The 13,251-nt window shown below is 33.6% G+C and overlaps 3 protein-coding genes across 3 annotated transcripts; 1 reads left to right on the top strand and 2 right to left on the bottom strand.

Annotated features, from left to right (window-relative positions):
• The first annotated feature begins 122 nt into the window (after positions 1–122).
• Positions 123–2,798, top strand: LOC106659164 (N-acetylglucosaminyl-phosphatidylinositol biosynthetic protein). Its single transcript, XM_014381564.2, has 6 exons — positions 123–212; positions 298–634; positions 715–949; positions 1,037–1,334; positions 1,439–1,799; positions 1,881–2,798. Exons 1-6 carry the CDS (start codon positions 187–189, stop codon positions 1,947–1,949), a joined length of 1,326 nt encoding a protein of 441 aa, XP_014237050.1. The 5' UTR covers positions 123–186; the 3' UTR covers positions 1,950–2,798.
• Positions 2,708–11,701, bottom strand: LOC106659187 (GRB10-interacting GYF protein 2). The gene is made up of 20 exons (XM_014381603.2): positions 11,547–11,701; positions 10,723–10,767; positions 10,406–10,646; positions 10,175–10,336; positions 9,878–10,103; positions 9,640–9,811; positions 8,917–9,380; positions 8,635–8,795; positions 8,118–8,573; positions 7,624–8,043; positions 7,169–7,537; positions 6,991–7,083; positions 6,422–6,882; positions 6,157–6,355; positions 5,873–6,079; positions 5,565–5,792; positions 5,311–5,459; positions 5,078–5,217; positions 4,716–4,945; positions 2,708–4,645 (listed from the first exon to the last, which is right to left on the bottom strand). The coding sequence occupies exons 2-20, from the start codon at positions 10,752–10,754 to the stop codon at positions 4,520–4,522; spliced, it is 4,536 nt and encodes a 1,511-aa protein (XP_014237089.1). The 5' UTR covers positions 10,755–10,767; positions 11,547–11,701; the 3' UTR covers positions 2,708–4,519.
• Positions 11,702–12,162: 461 nt separating this feature from the next.
• On the bottom strand, positions 12,163–13,157 carry LOC106659180 (transcription initiation factor TFIID subunit 10). Its single transcript, XM_014381591.2, has 3 exons — positions 12,783–13,157; positions 12,624–12,688; positions 12,163–12,547 (listed from the first exon to the last, which is right to left on the bottom strand). The coding sequence occupies exons 1-3, from the start codon at positions 12,906–12,908 to the stop codon at positions 12,346–12,348; spliced, it is 393 nt and encodes a 130-aa protein (XP_014237077.1). The 5' UTR covers positions 12,909–13,157; the 3' UTR covers positions 12,163–12,345.
• Between the last annotated feature and the right edge of the window lie 94 nt (positions 13,158–13,251).

Raw genomic sequence — 13,251 nt, 5'->3', positions numbered from 1 at the left:
AAGCAACATATAGGTACATTATAGATACGTGCATGATATGCCTTACAAATATCGGAGCAAACAGTATTTTTCTAACATTTTCAAGTTCTATAGCAACGTATAATGCTGTTAAAGCATTGGAATCTCCGTCGGGGAATCAGAAATTTAAGATAACACACTAAAGAAATTGATTTTTTCATTGTAAATATGGTTAAAAAAAAGTATAAAATATGGTAAGTGTTTTTCATTTTAAACACTCATTACTACTGTTTGTTATAATCTCTCATTTATGTAATGTATGAAATGTATTTATTATAGCATGGTGTCAGACTTTTTTTACCCTAATATGGGTGGAGTTGAAGAACATATTTTCAATTTAGCACAATGCCTTTTAAATCGAGGACACAAAGTGATAGTGATGACTCATTCTTATGGGGAAAGGGTTGGCATTCGTTACATGACCAATGGCTTAAAAGTTTATTATTTACCTATTAAAGTTTTCTACAACCAATGCATTCTACCTACTCAGATTTGTTCCATTCCCTTGATAAGGTATATTTTTATTAGAGAAGAAATAGATATAATTCATGGGCATTCTGCTTTCTCAGCCTTAGCCCATGAAGGAATGTTAATAGGAAGATTGATGAGGTTGAAGGTAATTATGTTCCTTAAAAATATAAAGAAATTTTCTCATGTTTTCATTAACTTACATCTAAATTTTATATTTTTTATTAGACTGTTTTCACAGATCACTCTCTATTCGGATTTGCAGATACCTCAGCAATTTTAACGAACAAGTGTTTAGAATTATCATTGTCTGATTGTCATCATTGTATTTGTGTATCGCACATAGGAAAAGAAAACACTGTTCTTAGAGCTAAAGTTCATAAAGAAAAAGTTTCAGTTATTCCAAATGCTGTAGATACTGCTTTGTTTACTCCAGATATAAGTAAAAGAAGCAAAGATTGCAGTAAGTTATTACAATAAGACTATACTTATATGTACCTACTATTTAGATGATAATTTTAATAAATTTTAAACATTTTTGTTCTATTAGTAACAATAGTTATTGTATCAAGATTAGTATATCGAAAAGGGATGGACTTTTTAGCTGGTGTTATACCTGAAATTTGTAAACGTCATGAGAATGTGCAATTTTTGATTGGAGGAGATGGACCAAAAAGATGGCTTCTTGAAGAAATAAGAGAAAGAAATCAACTTCAACACAGAGTTACACTTCTTGGAAGTGTAGAACATTCAAAAGTTAAAAATGTTCTAAATAAAGGTCACATATTTCTCAATACTAGTCTCACAGAAGCTTATTGCATGGCCATTGTTGAAGCTGCTTCTTGCGGGTTTGTATTTGTAATACTAGTTTTAATCAATCATTTATTTTGATTTATTATGGCATATATTATGTATATAGGTATTTATTATGAATGTGTATTTCTTTTTTCAGTTTACAAGTAGTGTCTACAAAAGTTGGTGGTATTCCTGAAGTTTTGCCTCCAGATTTGATTTATTTAGTTGAACCAACTGTTTCTGCACTTATTGAAGGAGTTGAAAAAGCTATATCTGATTACAAAGCAGGCAATATTATATGTCCAACAGAAATTCATAAAAGGATCAGTAAATATTATAATTGGCACAATATTGCAAAAAGAACTGAAATTGTTTACAACGGAGTTGATGATGAAGATATACGTAGCTTAGGAGAACAGCTAATGAACTATTTACAGGCAGGGGTATTACCATATCTTCTAGTTGTAGCATGGTGTTACATTGTTCTTCAATTTCTTGAGTATTCTGTACCAAGAAAAGTATGTATACATTTTTCAGTTATTTTTTTTTTATGATATTGAAGAAGTTTTTCAGCAATATTTTTTTACATATTATTACAGTTTATTGACATTGCAAGGGATTATAACAAAAGAACAAACTCGAAAAAATCAAATTCAAGTCAACTTTAAATAATTATTTACAATTACTTTGAATATCAAAGAAATTCTATATTTTTTAAAATAGCATGTTTGGTGAAAATTTTTTTCCCTGAAATATATCCTAGTCAAAATCAAGGAGCGCGCCTCGCAATCCAACTGGCAAGTATTTGTAAATAAATGTAAATAATCAATTATTGTACATGAAAATATTTATAAATAGGATTTATCGAAAAAGAATCGTTGAAATAAGTATTTTTATATTCTGTATTTTTGTCTTCTAAGTGAACTTTACATCAAATTCATTTTACAGCAGAAGTTACATAAAATGTAATAAAACTTTGAATTTTAACTATAATTCAATACATTCCACAGAAATAATCCGACAATGAAAAAATGTAGTGGATTTTTAGTTACATTTTTGATACAAATCAAACTGAAAATTTCACTGAAATTGATTTTATTAAATAAAATTACGTTTTGGTCATGCTATTATATAGTAGAATATTTTATAGTCAAACAATTTTGAAAAATAAGGACAATCGATTGAATGTATTTACTACTGTTTATATTGTTTATCAAGAAATTTGTATTAGAGCAATTAATGCGTATTGTTATCTTTAAAATAAAACATTTTTATAATTACATTTGTTACTCTAGACTTGTCAATCATTTAAATAATTATATTATACTTACTATCTAACTTTACCTGTACAAAATATTTGGGATTTATAGTGCATTATAATGAAATTATATTTTGTCAACAAAGTAAATTGTAATAACAGACCAGATTGGAAAATATAATGTTTATTTTTTGCCAAGTTGCAAGATACATTCAGTAATATATTTTATAATGGTAATAAAGTTAATATTGATACAATATCAATCACTCTTATTTTTTCCTGTTCAATCATCACTGTATGTATTGTTGTGTACTTATATTTTGTTTTTCATTACCTTTATATAAATTTGTCTTTATAGTTTAAAGATTGTTATTTTTTCTGAATTACTTTCAAAAAATACAACAATCTTATTGTTTTAATAACTTTCACTGAATCGCCACAGAACTTTATCAGAAAATCGGCAATTGTAAGGATAAAACAGCACAAGTGCCGAGTTTCGGTGCATACGTTCAACTACTTGATGTTTTTTTTAATCTTACCACATAAAAACTGATTTGATCAACTCTCAATGAGTCCATACATAAATAACTATCGGTATTATTTACAAGTGTAGTCAAAAAATTTACGCATTATGATTCACATTCACGCTGCTTATTTTTTAAATCTTTTCAAGTCTACACTTCTCAATTCACCAGTCATACTGCTTAATACAATAAATAAGATTTTACAGGGACATGTATGTACATGATCGTTTATATCTTGCAAATAATAAAATAATATATAACTCATATAAAATGAAAAAAAATCCGTAGAAACATTAAGAAAAAGCAAACAAAATAATGTTATCAAACCCAAAAAGTTAATGTATTTTGTTCAGCATTGAATTTCATTTTTCAAAGAATCGCTTATTTTTTATTATCAACTTGCTCATCCTAGTATGATTATTGTAAATTCGTTGGAGAGCTATTTCTCATAAAAAATGGTACATAGTATTGATTAACCAAATTAAATATGCTGATAGAATACATTCATTTCAAAGTCTAACAAAATTTTTTCAAACTTCTAAATCAAAATATATTTTTCATAAAAATTTGATAAATGAGTTAAATAATTATATTAAATAAAATCATGGGATAAAAGTACAGCTTTAGCTCAATACAGATCTTTAAATTTTTAAAACCTGACAAAAATGCTCAGCTTTGCTGTTTCAAATTGTGCACATTGCTATGCAGTTATTAAATAATATTAATAAAAAGACAAAAATGAATTAAAGTAAAAGAAAATAATGAATGCAATAACTCATCTACTTAGTTACAAACATTGCTCGAATATTACAGTATGAAATACGCTTGAATGTCCGAAATGAATTAATGAGAAAACTAAATTGTGTGATTTAAAAGTCAAGATAAATAGATCTTTTGTACATTCAAAACTGAATCATCAAAGTTGAGAAAGTATTTAAGAAAATATTTTAATCACAAAGTTAAACCGTAGTATATGGGTGTTTGAACGTGTACTTGTTTTAAATCGATAAAATTAATTATTCATCTAATTAACAAAGTTTAATTATCGTTCCTAATTGCATGTACAGACATTAGTGCTAATGAAGATGTTTTTGGTGCCTAATTGATGTTAGATTTTGAGTTTTTATAAAAGAATCAATTGTAAAGTATTTGTAAATTCTCGACGATATCGAAGCTGTGATCATTTTACACAAATCAAAAAACCGATTCAAGAGATTACTATTATGATTTTTCACAGAAAATTTATGAGTGTAAATGAACATTCTCGCTGTCGAGAATTTTCAAAATTTACATCTTAGTATGACATGATGATGCATACAATAACAATAACAAATTCATAAATAGCATATTGACTTCTCTGAAAACTTGAAATTGATGAAACTAGGTATGCTTATGTCTTTGCTTCTGTTATGATTAAATGACATGATGAGATCCAGAAGAGTACAAATGTACCAGATTACACGCTATCCGCATAGTCACGATCTCCAACATTGATGCGGTCGGGGGCAGACATGACACTGAAACCAAGCAGTTTGCTATCTACCTTGCACATTTTTCCTTTTTTCGGCTTTTTCGATTTACCCTGAAAATTCAACATTTTCATTCGATAAAATTATAATTTATTTTCTTATTTGACATTCAAATAAATGTACCTTTACTTCTTGGAAATCTGTGGAAGTATTTGGATTCACTGCTGGAGCAGGCTTACATAAATCATCTGCTTGAGTTGGTGGTCTCTGAGCAGATCTCCACTTGCTCCTCTTTTCTAAAAATTGTTTGGCAAAATCGGAACATTGCTTCCCATCACCAAGATATAAACGAACGTATTCTTTTACTTCATACGCAGATTCAATATCACGAAGGAAACCAATGAATGTAGGAACTGAAAATTAAAAATAAAGCTTCTGAATTGGCTTTTAATTTTACTTTTTTAAATATTTATGTAAATGTACTTAAATTTTTATTAGTATAAATTTGTTGAACTTAGCAAAATCAGTAAAAATTGAATACTTACTATCTACTGATACCTGCAAGCTACTTAAAGTCTTGTTACACCATAGGGTAAATTCATCAGTTTTGGCAGTGTTTTGTTCACTCGATTTTTTTACAGATTCTTCATCTTTTTTATTTTTGCTTTTATTGATTTTATTATTTGATGGCTGTTGTTGCTGTACCGCATTAGCTGTTTTAGCAGCAGCAGAAGCAGCAGCAGCATGCTGCTGTTGTTGTTGTAATTGTTGTAATTGTTGTTGTTGTTGTTGTTGTTGTTGTTGTTGTTGCTGCTGCTGTTGCTGCTGTTGAAGCTGCTGTTGCTGTTGTTGAAGCTGCTGTTGCTGTTGTTGTTGAAGCTGCTGTTGCTGTTGTAAGTGCTGCTGTTTTTGTTGTTGAAGTTGTTGCTGCTGCTGTTGAAATTGCTGTTGTTGATGGAGTTGCATTTGCTGTTGCATTTGTTGCTGTTGCTGCTGTTGCAATTGATGTTGTGCTAGTTGCTGCTTTTGTGCAGACGGTTTGCTAAAATTAGCAGCAATTTTAGGCGAGGCCTCTTCCCAAAAACCACCAGCAGGCATCATTGATGAACCAGTAAATCCTTGTCTATTGGTTGGAAGAGGAGGAGGATTTGACCAGCTCAAACTTTGAGAGGCGGTACCCCAAATATTAACATTTTGCAGATTTACTTGAGTTTCTTTTTGAATTGCCTTTTCTTTTTCCTGCTTTTCACGTTCTTGCTGCTGTTATTTAACCGTCAAAATTGTTATTAGTTATAAATAACAGTTAAATGTCATACACAATAATAAACTTCTAAACTTACTTTCATTTTAGCAATCCGTTCTTGCTCTTCTTGTTGAATTTGAGCCAAACTTTTAACTTGACCAACATTATTTGTTGGAGAGACTTTTTCAGCCCATTTGAACTGCAATCTTTTTGCAGAATCTGCCTGAGCTTCGAGAGACTTTTGTGCTGCCTCTTGTTGAGCTAAAAGTTGCTGTTGTAAAATTTGTTGAATCCGCATTTCCTCCTATAAATAATTATTCATAAATTTAATTGTATCGCAATAAAGACCTTGTGTTGTGCCGTTGCAGGCAAATCCATTACCGCTTTTTTTTCTCGTTCAAGTTTTTGAATTTCTGCAAGAGAAGCTTGAGCAGTTGGAGGAATAACAGGTGGTGCTTGAGCCCAAGGAGCTTTACTGCGTTCCTGCATTTTCCTTACATTTTCAGCGTCCCGTCGTCTCTGTTCAGCTTCCCTGGCTTGTTCTTGAGCCTCATACTTTCTTCTCGCTTCTTCTTCCCTCCTAGAAGTGGCATGAAGATAGTTATTTACCAAAATAAACTCAAACTGGAGTACTAAAAAATGTTACCTCATTAATATTTCTTCCTCTCGTTTGCGTTCTTCTTCTTCAAGTCTTCGTTTTTCTTCTTCTTTGCGTCGTTTTTCTTCTTGCCTTCGAAGCTCTTCACGTTTGCGTTTTTCTTCTTCTTGCTTTTTGCGATTGACTTCCTCGTCGTGCTTACGTTTTTCTTCACGTTTTCTTTCTTCTTCTTTACGCTTCTTTTCTTCTAACTTGCGTTGTTCTTCTTCCTTTTTACGTTTTTCTTCTTCCCGTTTGCGAATTTCTTCTTCGCGTTTCTTTCTTTCTGCTTCGCTGCGTTTGGCAGCTGCTGCAGCGGCAGCAGCTGCTAATTTTTCTGCTTCAATTCTTGCTCGCTCTTCTTCTTTCAATCTTTTCAAACACTCTTCAGTTTTTTGACGTTCGAGCTCTTCCTGTTGACGTAGTTCTTCTTTTTTCTTCTCTTCTAGCATCTTTAAATTTTGTTCCTCCTTTTTAAGCAAATATTTTATTAAAATGATTTTGTAATAAACAATATTCATAGATATCATATGGTATTTCGAATTCGTAATCGGACAGTAACAAATGAAATTAATTACCAAAATTTGTTGCTCGGTTTTCATCTCTTTTGGATGCATATCCCACAAAGACCCAGTCAACTGTCCGGACAAGTTTGGTTGAATCGCGCCAACCTAATTTTTAAAAATGAGTTTAATAAAGAATTAAAATTTTTATTTAATATCGTACTTGTTTAGAAAATGTATATAAATGCAATACCTGTGACATCCATGTTTGGGCATTAAAAGCAGGCATGGGATTTTGCTGTGGTGTTTGGTGCCAAACTGAATCCATTTGCGGTTGCGGTTGATGTTTTTGTGTCGGCATTGGTCCATTAGTATTGACGCCAAATTGTCTCAGCCAGGATTTTATGGGGTTTTCATCTTCTGATACAGTTGCTGAAGGTTGAGGGGGAGTTTGTACAGGTGGTGGAGGTGGCGTCTGAGGCATCGTCGACACGTTACGAATATTCATCTGCTGCATTAGCTGCTGAATAGGATCAATAGGATTTTGTGGGATTTGACTTGGATGAGGATTGTTAGATGGTACATGCACTGGTTCTGGAGCTGGTTTTGCTGCAGGTATATTCTGAAAGTTTCAATGAAATATAAAAAATTACAAAATAATCAAGTCAAAAAAATATAAAAATAGTGAATATTGTAACAATAATTTACTTGGTGCAATTGAGGGAACAGCTGCAAAACAGAGTTTGAAGGTGTAGGCTGCACAGGCTGTTGAATTGAAGTCATAAAACCACCGGGTAAAACTGGTGGTTGCATGTGGGGAGGCGGAGGTAGTTGATGTTGCAATAAATCTGCCACATCAGGATCCAATGCTCGAACGTGTTGAGCCACCAACTGATTTTGTTCTAATTGCGATAGGCTACCCCATTGATCATTTTGAGATAGCTTATTGATAGCATTGGCGCGCATTTTCAACAACAACTGTTGCTGATTTTGGAAAAAGCGATATTGCTGATACTGGTACACCATAAGAGGATCATCCATCCCTGAGGGTTTACTCAAATTAGGAGGAATACCAGTAGCGGAAATGCCGGTAGGCATAGTTGAAGGAGTCATTACGTTATCACCCACCTGTATTGAGAAATTGCTCTTATTCAATACAATGATAAATTGTATCATCAATTTATTTGTGATCAAAACCTTACCTTCAGAGGTGGAATATTGATGTTGGGTTTGAATGGTACACTACCACATAAGCTTACTAAGTTGCCAAGAGTAGTATACGTTTCATCGCAGGTTCTTCTCACCATCAAGTTTGGTGAAAAATAACCTTGTTTATGCCATTCCGCCATTTCACTAGCCAAAAATGGTCCTTGAACTTGACCCTGGGGATCACGGTAGTACCATTTATCCTGGCCGAGTTTTGTATTAGGCGATTGCGAAGCAACAGGTTGGGCAGTGTCGCCCCCTCCTGACAATGGATTTGTGGAAGGTTTTTCAATGCGTGGACTATTGCTGTCAATCAATTTTGCAACTTCTTCTTCAAATCTGTTTAAACTATCGGCTTCACTCTGAATTGGTTGCTGATCCGACATAGTCTGAATGAGTTCCGATTGTATTAATTCTGATTGCTGCTGCCGCTTTTTAGAGGCAGCGGACTGCTATTGAATGAGTAAATAATTATTTTAAATTATATTACAAAGAATAATTTATAAAAAGTACCTGTTGCATGGGCTGAGATGATTGAGATACTTGAATATTTTCTGCCAGGTACTGTTCTATTATTGGAGAGCCATCACGTATATTAGCTGTTGCTTTTAATTTAGCTTTAGTTTCTTCTACTTTTTTAGAATCTTCAGATTTTGATTTTGTTTTTGTTGTACCTGTAAAGATAGTAATAAGTAAATACATTTTTTAAAACTATTCATACTTGATACTTGACTAAATTATCAAAAATCTAATATTTTACGTGCTTTAAGTAATTTTAATTATTCATTTACAAACCTGCTGTATTGGCTTCTTTAGTTTTCTCATTAATATTTTTGGCTTGTTTATTGTCCTTCTTCTTAGCCTCAACATTTTGCTGCTGATTACCAATACCGGTCTGCTTTTTATTGAGTACAGGAGTACTTGGTGCTTGAGGAGATTCAATAGGAGTCAAACTTCGTCTATTGGTGTGAAGAGTTTCTTTTTCGATCTTGGTATTTGTTTCAAGTCCTAATTTTGCTCTTTCACCATTAAGAGGTTTTTCACCTTTGCCTCCAGGAGTAGAAGTAGATGATGGTTTTAGAGTACTTGGAAATTGCTTATTATGAGGAGTGTTACCTTCAGAGACACGACGTACACGCGAACCTCGTTTACGTTCGTCGCGTCTCTCACCGTAATCGTCCTCATCATCCGAATAAGTACCATGGAAAGCTCCGGACGCATCGAAACTTCCGCCTCCTTCACCGGTGTTTTCCGTGGCCCTAATGAACATTGATATCATTAATACAATACATATATAAAATAATAATACCAGTGACCATAAACGCATTATTTTAACAATTTTGTAAATCAGATAATCTCGCTCTCGTAAGTTTTTGATCATGAAGCTCAAAGCTAAAGCAGAGTTAAAAAAACGTCAATGCAAAAGCCAAGCTTTCAGATTTGGCTAGTTGTCTTCATTTTATGAGAAAGTTAACTCAAATTAATTTTAATTTTAAAAAGTCATGAATAAATAATTACCATTCTGGCAATTCATGATTATCAAGATGATTTATACGACTTCTACGCATGAGTGGGGTATCAAAAGGTCTGCCAGTTCCTTTATGATCCCAACGATCCAATCTTTTATCGTCCTCTATGTCGGCCCCACGATCGCTTCGGTCTTTGTCTTCGCGCCAGCTGCTGGTTTTTACTTTAAAAACACAATTATATTACTTGAATGTTAAATAATAGTCACTTAGTGCAATAATAGTCTTACTCCATTTTTCAACTTTAGAATTATTCCGATCCGTTCTCCAACCTTCGTCCTCCTCTGCTCCTCGTTGGCGCCTCCAATTACTTTCCATTAATGAGCTACCTGATACTCCACGATTTAGCTCTTTTCTTGGACTTGTTGAACCCCCATTCCAATCCATAACGTCACCTCCATTTCTGTCCGTCCAGCTTCGATCAATTGGTCGTTGATCAAATGATCTGTTTCGTATCTGATTCAAAGAAAAACCTTAAATTATATTTAGTTATAAAAAGTATTATTTAAAATGGTTTAACATTTTACAGGAAATGGTTGCGTTTCACTTCTTGCAGGCTCATCTTCAAACCCTGAACCCCGGAAATGGGTACCAGGACCTCTTCCAGTTCTGGCTCTATTGCCTCTATCCGCACTTCCTGCTCCTCTGCCACGAGTAATATTAACACTCATACCCCCATTCCATAGACGCTATAAAAAGGTACGATTTATTTTTGTTATAATCTTAAACAATACAAATTACAACATTTTTAAACTTACTGTTTCATCCTCTGACATTTGTGAGAGAGCAAGTGGAGCCTGAGGTTTTGCCACATATAGTGCAGTAAAAGATGTTAAAGGTTCTGGAGCATTATACGAACGATCATAAAGAGCTAACATTTCTTCACGACCATAACGAAATTCTGCCAGTTGATATTTAGGAGGAATTAAACCACCTCCACCTCCACCTCCTCCACTATTACCCCCAGAACTACAACCATCTCCTCCTAAGTTACGCAGCCTGTACAAAAATTACAATGTACAAAACAATGTTGACAAAAGAATTAATTTTTTTTTGAAAAATATGTAAGACATACCATTCTGGACCAAATTTAAGAGAGTCAGTCATGATGCTGGATTATCTGGAATAATTAAAAATTTATAAAAATTACTCTCAATCGGTGTTTCAGATTTTCCAGATGCAATAATTGTACTTAAAATCAAGCGTTTACACATGTTATGGGAACTATGTTTATTTGTGCAGGGTACGCCATACAACATAATACAAAACAAAAACGTAAACGAAATTGCATAAACGAGACAGCTTTTGCAGGATTCGACGAGATTATTTCAATCAGAAACCTTTAGGTGTACAGATTAATGCAAGGGACAAAGCTAATCATAATGATTCATTAACAATATGACTCTTTCTCTCTCTTTGCCATTGACTGCCTTCGGAAAAAACGAAGGTACACGCATACATAGCGAGGTCAGAATAAAGAGAAAGAGAGTGAGATTTAGCTGTTGAGGTCAATGCACATAAGTTGCATTAGTACAGCCGGTTTGTGCCAACAGCAAACTACTGACCAATGCCGAGGGTAATGCAAGTCTCGTCGAACGTTCGGGTCGTACTAAGTAGCGCACGAGGCAAGACAGACGTGCCAAGGTGCGTTAACCAAACATTTAAAACGTTCGAATAATCGCCTCAGACGTCCGTACGTATGTATATAGGTATACGAATATTAGTATGTGCCGCGTATAGAGTCAAATTGTTATTGTTGCCTTTGATGTAGCTTTGCACTTTTGCGAGCTCTGAGACTTCGGATGCTCTAGGAGATGATCTCAATGATGCCTGACACACGAACGCACGCTAATATCACTTGCGAGTGTCAAAAATGTCTGGGAAAGGTGTCAGATTTACCTTTTCTGTACTCGGGAAAACTCGTCGATACGAAAGACCAATGATACAATACACCAATATGGCCGATACTAGGCAGTAGGCTTTTTGGGGGAATATAAAAGGGAGCTAGCTGTTGCAAGAGTGTCTTCGACTGACGGCTCGAGCGTCATATATACGTATGCTGATTTGCTGAGCTCGGGCTTTTGTGCTCACAAACTGCTGCCAGGCTGCAATCTGTTGACTGCTGCGCCTGCGTTTTCGTATTGCGCAGGGGATTTGCGTCATTTTCCAGAGTTATGTGAACTGTATCGGTGGTAGAACTGACGCTTGCTTGACACGGCGATTTAAAAAGTAGCTCCCGTTGCGCTGAATTATTTTTCTTTAATCATTTTAAAAAGCCTCAATATAGGCCTATTATAAATGCTAATTGAGAGATAATTTGAATGTTCGTTAAACCTTATCAATGCATAATCGTGGACTTTTTTTATAAATCCCATTAAATAAATAGGCATTTTATTTCTTCAATATTCGTAGAACTAATTAAACATTTATAGAAATCTTGAATAGGAATTTTTTGTGAATCATAAAGAATAATAACATAATAATTATTTACTTAAACAATCTATTAGTTGTTTATTGAATTTTAGGGTAAAATTTTTTTTTAGATAAAAATATTAAATGCATACAAAATAATAACATAGTTTCAGTTTGTTAAAAACATTTTGACATATAGATTTTTGTATTTAGACACATGATTAGAATAAATTTTTTAGAAACCTGAGATCATAATTTATCAATATTTATACAAAATGATATAAAACTACACAAAGTAATGAGGTTTCTTTACAACAATTCCATACTCTGCTACAGCAGGGGTTAAATCTTCCATAGTCAGCGTAAATCTGCGGTCCTTTACTTTTTGCTTGGAATTCTGATTAGCTCCCCTCATTTTACAATGCTGCAGGGCATCGTTGGCTATTTCTGAAATGAACTTCTGAGCTGCCAGAGATATTAATCTAACACTAAAATTAAAATTTCAATTAGTGTACTGACAGCAATGAAACTGGAATTTATTGTGAAAAATTGTAATAAACTTACATTCTTGGATCAGTGGTATGGAAACCAGCACTATGAAGATAATGCTCACTAACAGCATCAGGAATCTAAAGTTTTACATAAATATGGTATTGTTTAATCCAGAAGTGAATGTAATAATATATGGAAATTAATAAAAGTTATAATATAAAAAAATCTTACAGTTGGTGTATAATCTTCTAATTGTAATAAAAACTCGGAAAGTGGCTGACCCGCAGTTTTTGGTTCGTCACTAACAGTTTGCTCATCGCTTGTATCCATTTCATTGCTATCGGTCACACTACTCATCTTGGCTTTTAATGAAAAAACTCAAGATTGGCTATAACCAGAATATAAACAAAATTCCTAACCTAAATCTTGACGTAACCATACAATCAAGATCAACTGATATTTGAGTTATAGTCTGACGAGGGTCGAGGGTCGGGTACTGGCGTGCCGTGAGAGCCTGTGACTCGAGCGATGAGACGACAGACTGCACTCACTACAGCTACTAAACTATAATGAACACAGTATGTCTGGTTACTGGACTATTATGATTTTATAAACACCATATAATATGGAGGCTAACCCGCATGTACTGCGCATGACAGCATTACCTGTCTATCGATGAGCATTGATTGGTTGACAATTC

This window comes from Trichogramma pretiosum, unplaced genomic scaffold, assembly GCF_000599845.2.
Source record: "Trichogramma pretiosum strain Unisexual culture from Peru unplaced genomic scaffold, Tpre_2.0 scaffold16, whole genome shotgun sequence".
In the NCBI taxonomy this organism is placed as follows: domain Eukaryota; kingdom Metazoa; phylum Arthropoda; class Insecta; order Hymenoptera; family Trichogrammatidae; genus Trichogramma; species Trichogramma pretiosum.
This window is presented reverse-complemented; position numbering and strand designations above follow the sequence as displayed.

What these genes read in the sequence shown, in the direction of transcription:
- LOC106659164 (XM_014381564.2), top strand. Translation starts at nt 187, where the DNA reads ATGGTTAAAAAAAAGTATAAAATATG. An exon ending in GTTGAAGCTGCTTCTTGCGG is followed by an intron (nt 1,335 to 1,438) that starts GTTTGTATTTGT and finishes TTCTTTTTTCAG; the next exon opens with TTTACAAGTAGTGTCTACAA. An exon ending in AGTATTCTGTACCAAGAAAA is followed by an intron (nt 1,800 to 1,880) that starts GTATGTATACAT and finishes ATATTATTACAG; the next exon opens with TTTATTGACATTGCAAGGGA.
- LOC106659187 (XM_014381603.2), bottom strand. Translation starts at nt 10,754, where the DNA reads ATGACTGACTCTCTTAAATTTGGTCCAGAATG. An exon ending in TTCTAAAGTTGAAAAATGGA is followed by an intron (nt 9,812 to 9,877) that starts GTAAGACTATTA and finishes GTGTTTTTAAAG; the next exon opens with TAAAAACCAGCAGCTGGCGC. An exon ending in CCCAAACATGGATGTCACAG is followed by an intron (nt 7,084 to 7,168) that starts GTATTGCATTTA and finishes TTTAAAAATTAG; the next exon opens with GTTGGCGCGATTCAACCAAA.
- LOC106659180 (XM_014381591.2), bottom strand. Translation starts at nt 12,908, where the DNA reads ATGAGTAGTGTGACCGATAGCAATGAAATGGATACAAGCGATGAGCAA. An exon ending in TAGAAGATTATACACCAACT is followed by an intron (nt 12,689 to 12,782) that starts GTAAGATTTTTT and finishes GTAAAACTTTAG; the next exon opens with ATTCCTGATGCTGTTAGTGA. An exon ending in CATACCACTGATCCAAGAAT is followed by an intron (nt 12,548 to 12,623) that starts GTAAGTTTATTA and finishes TTTTAATTTTAG; the next exon opens with TGTTAGATTAATATCTCTGG.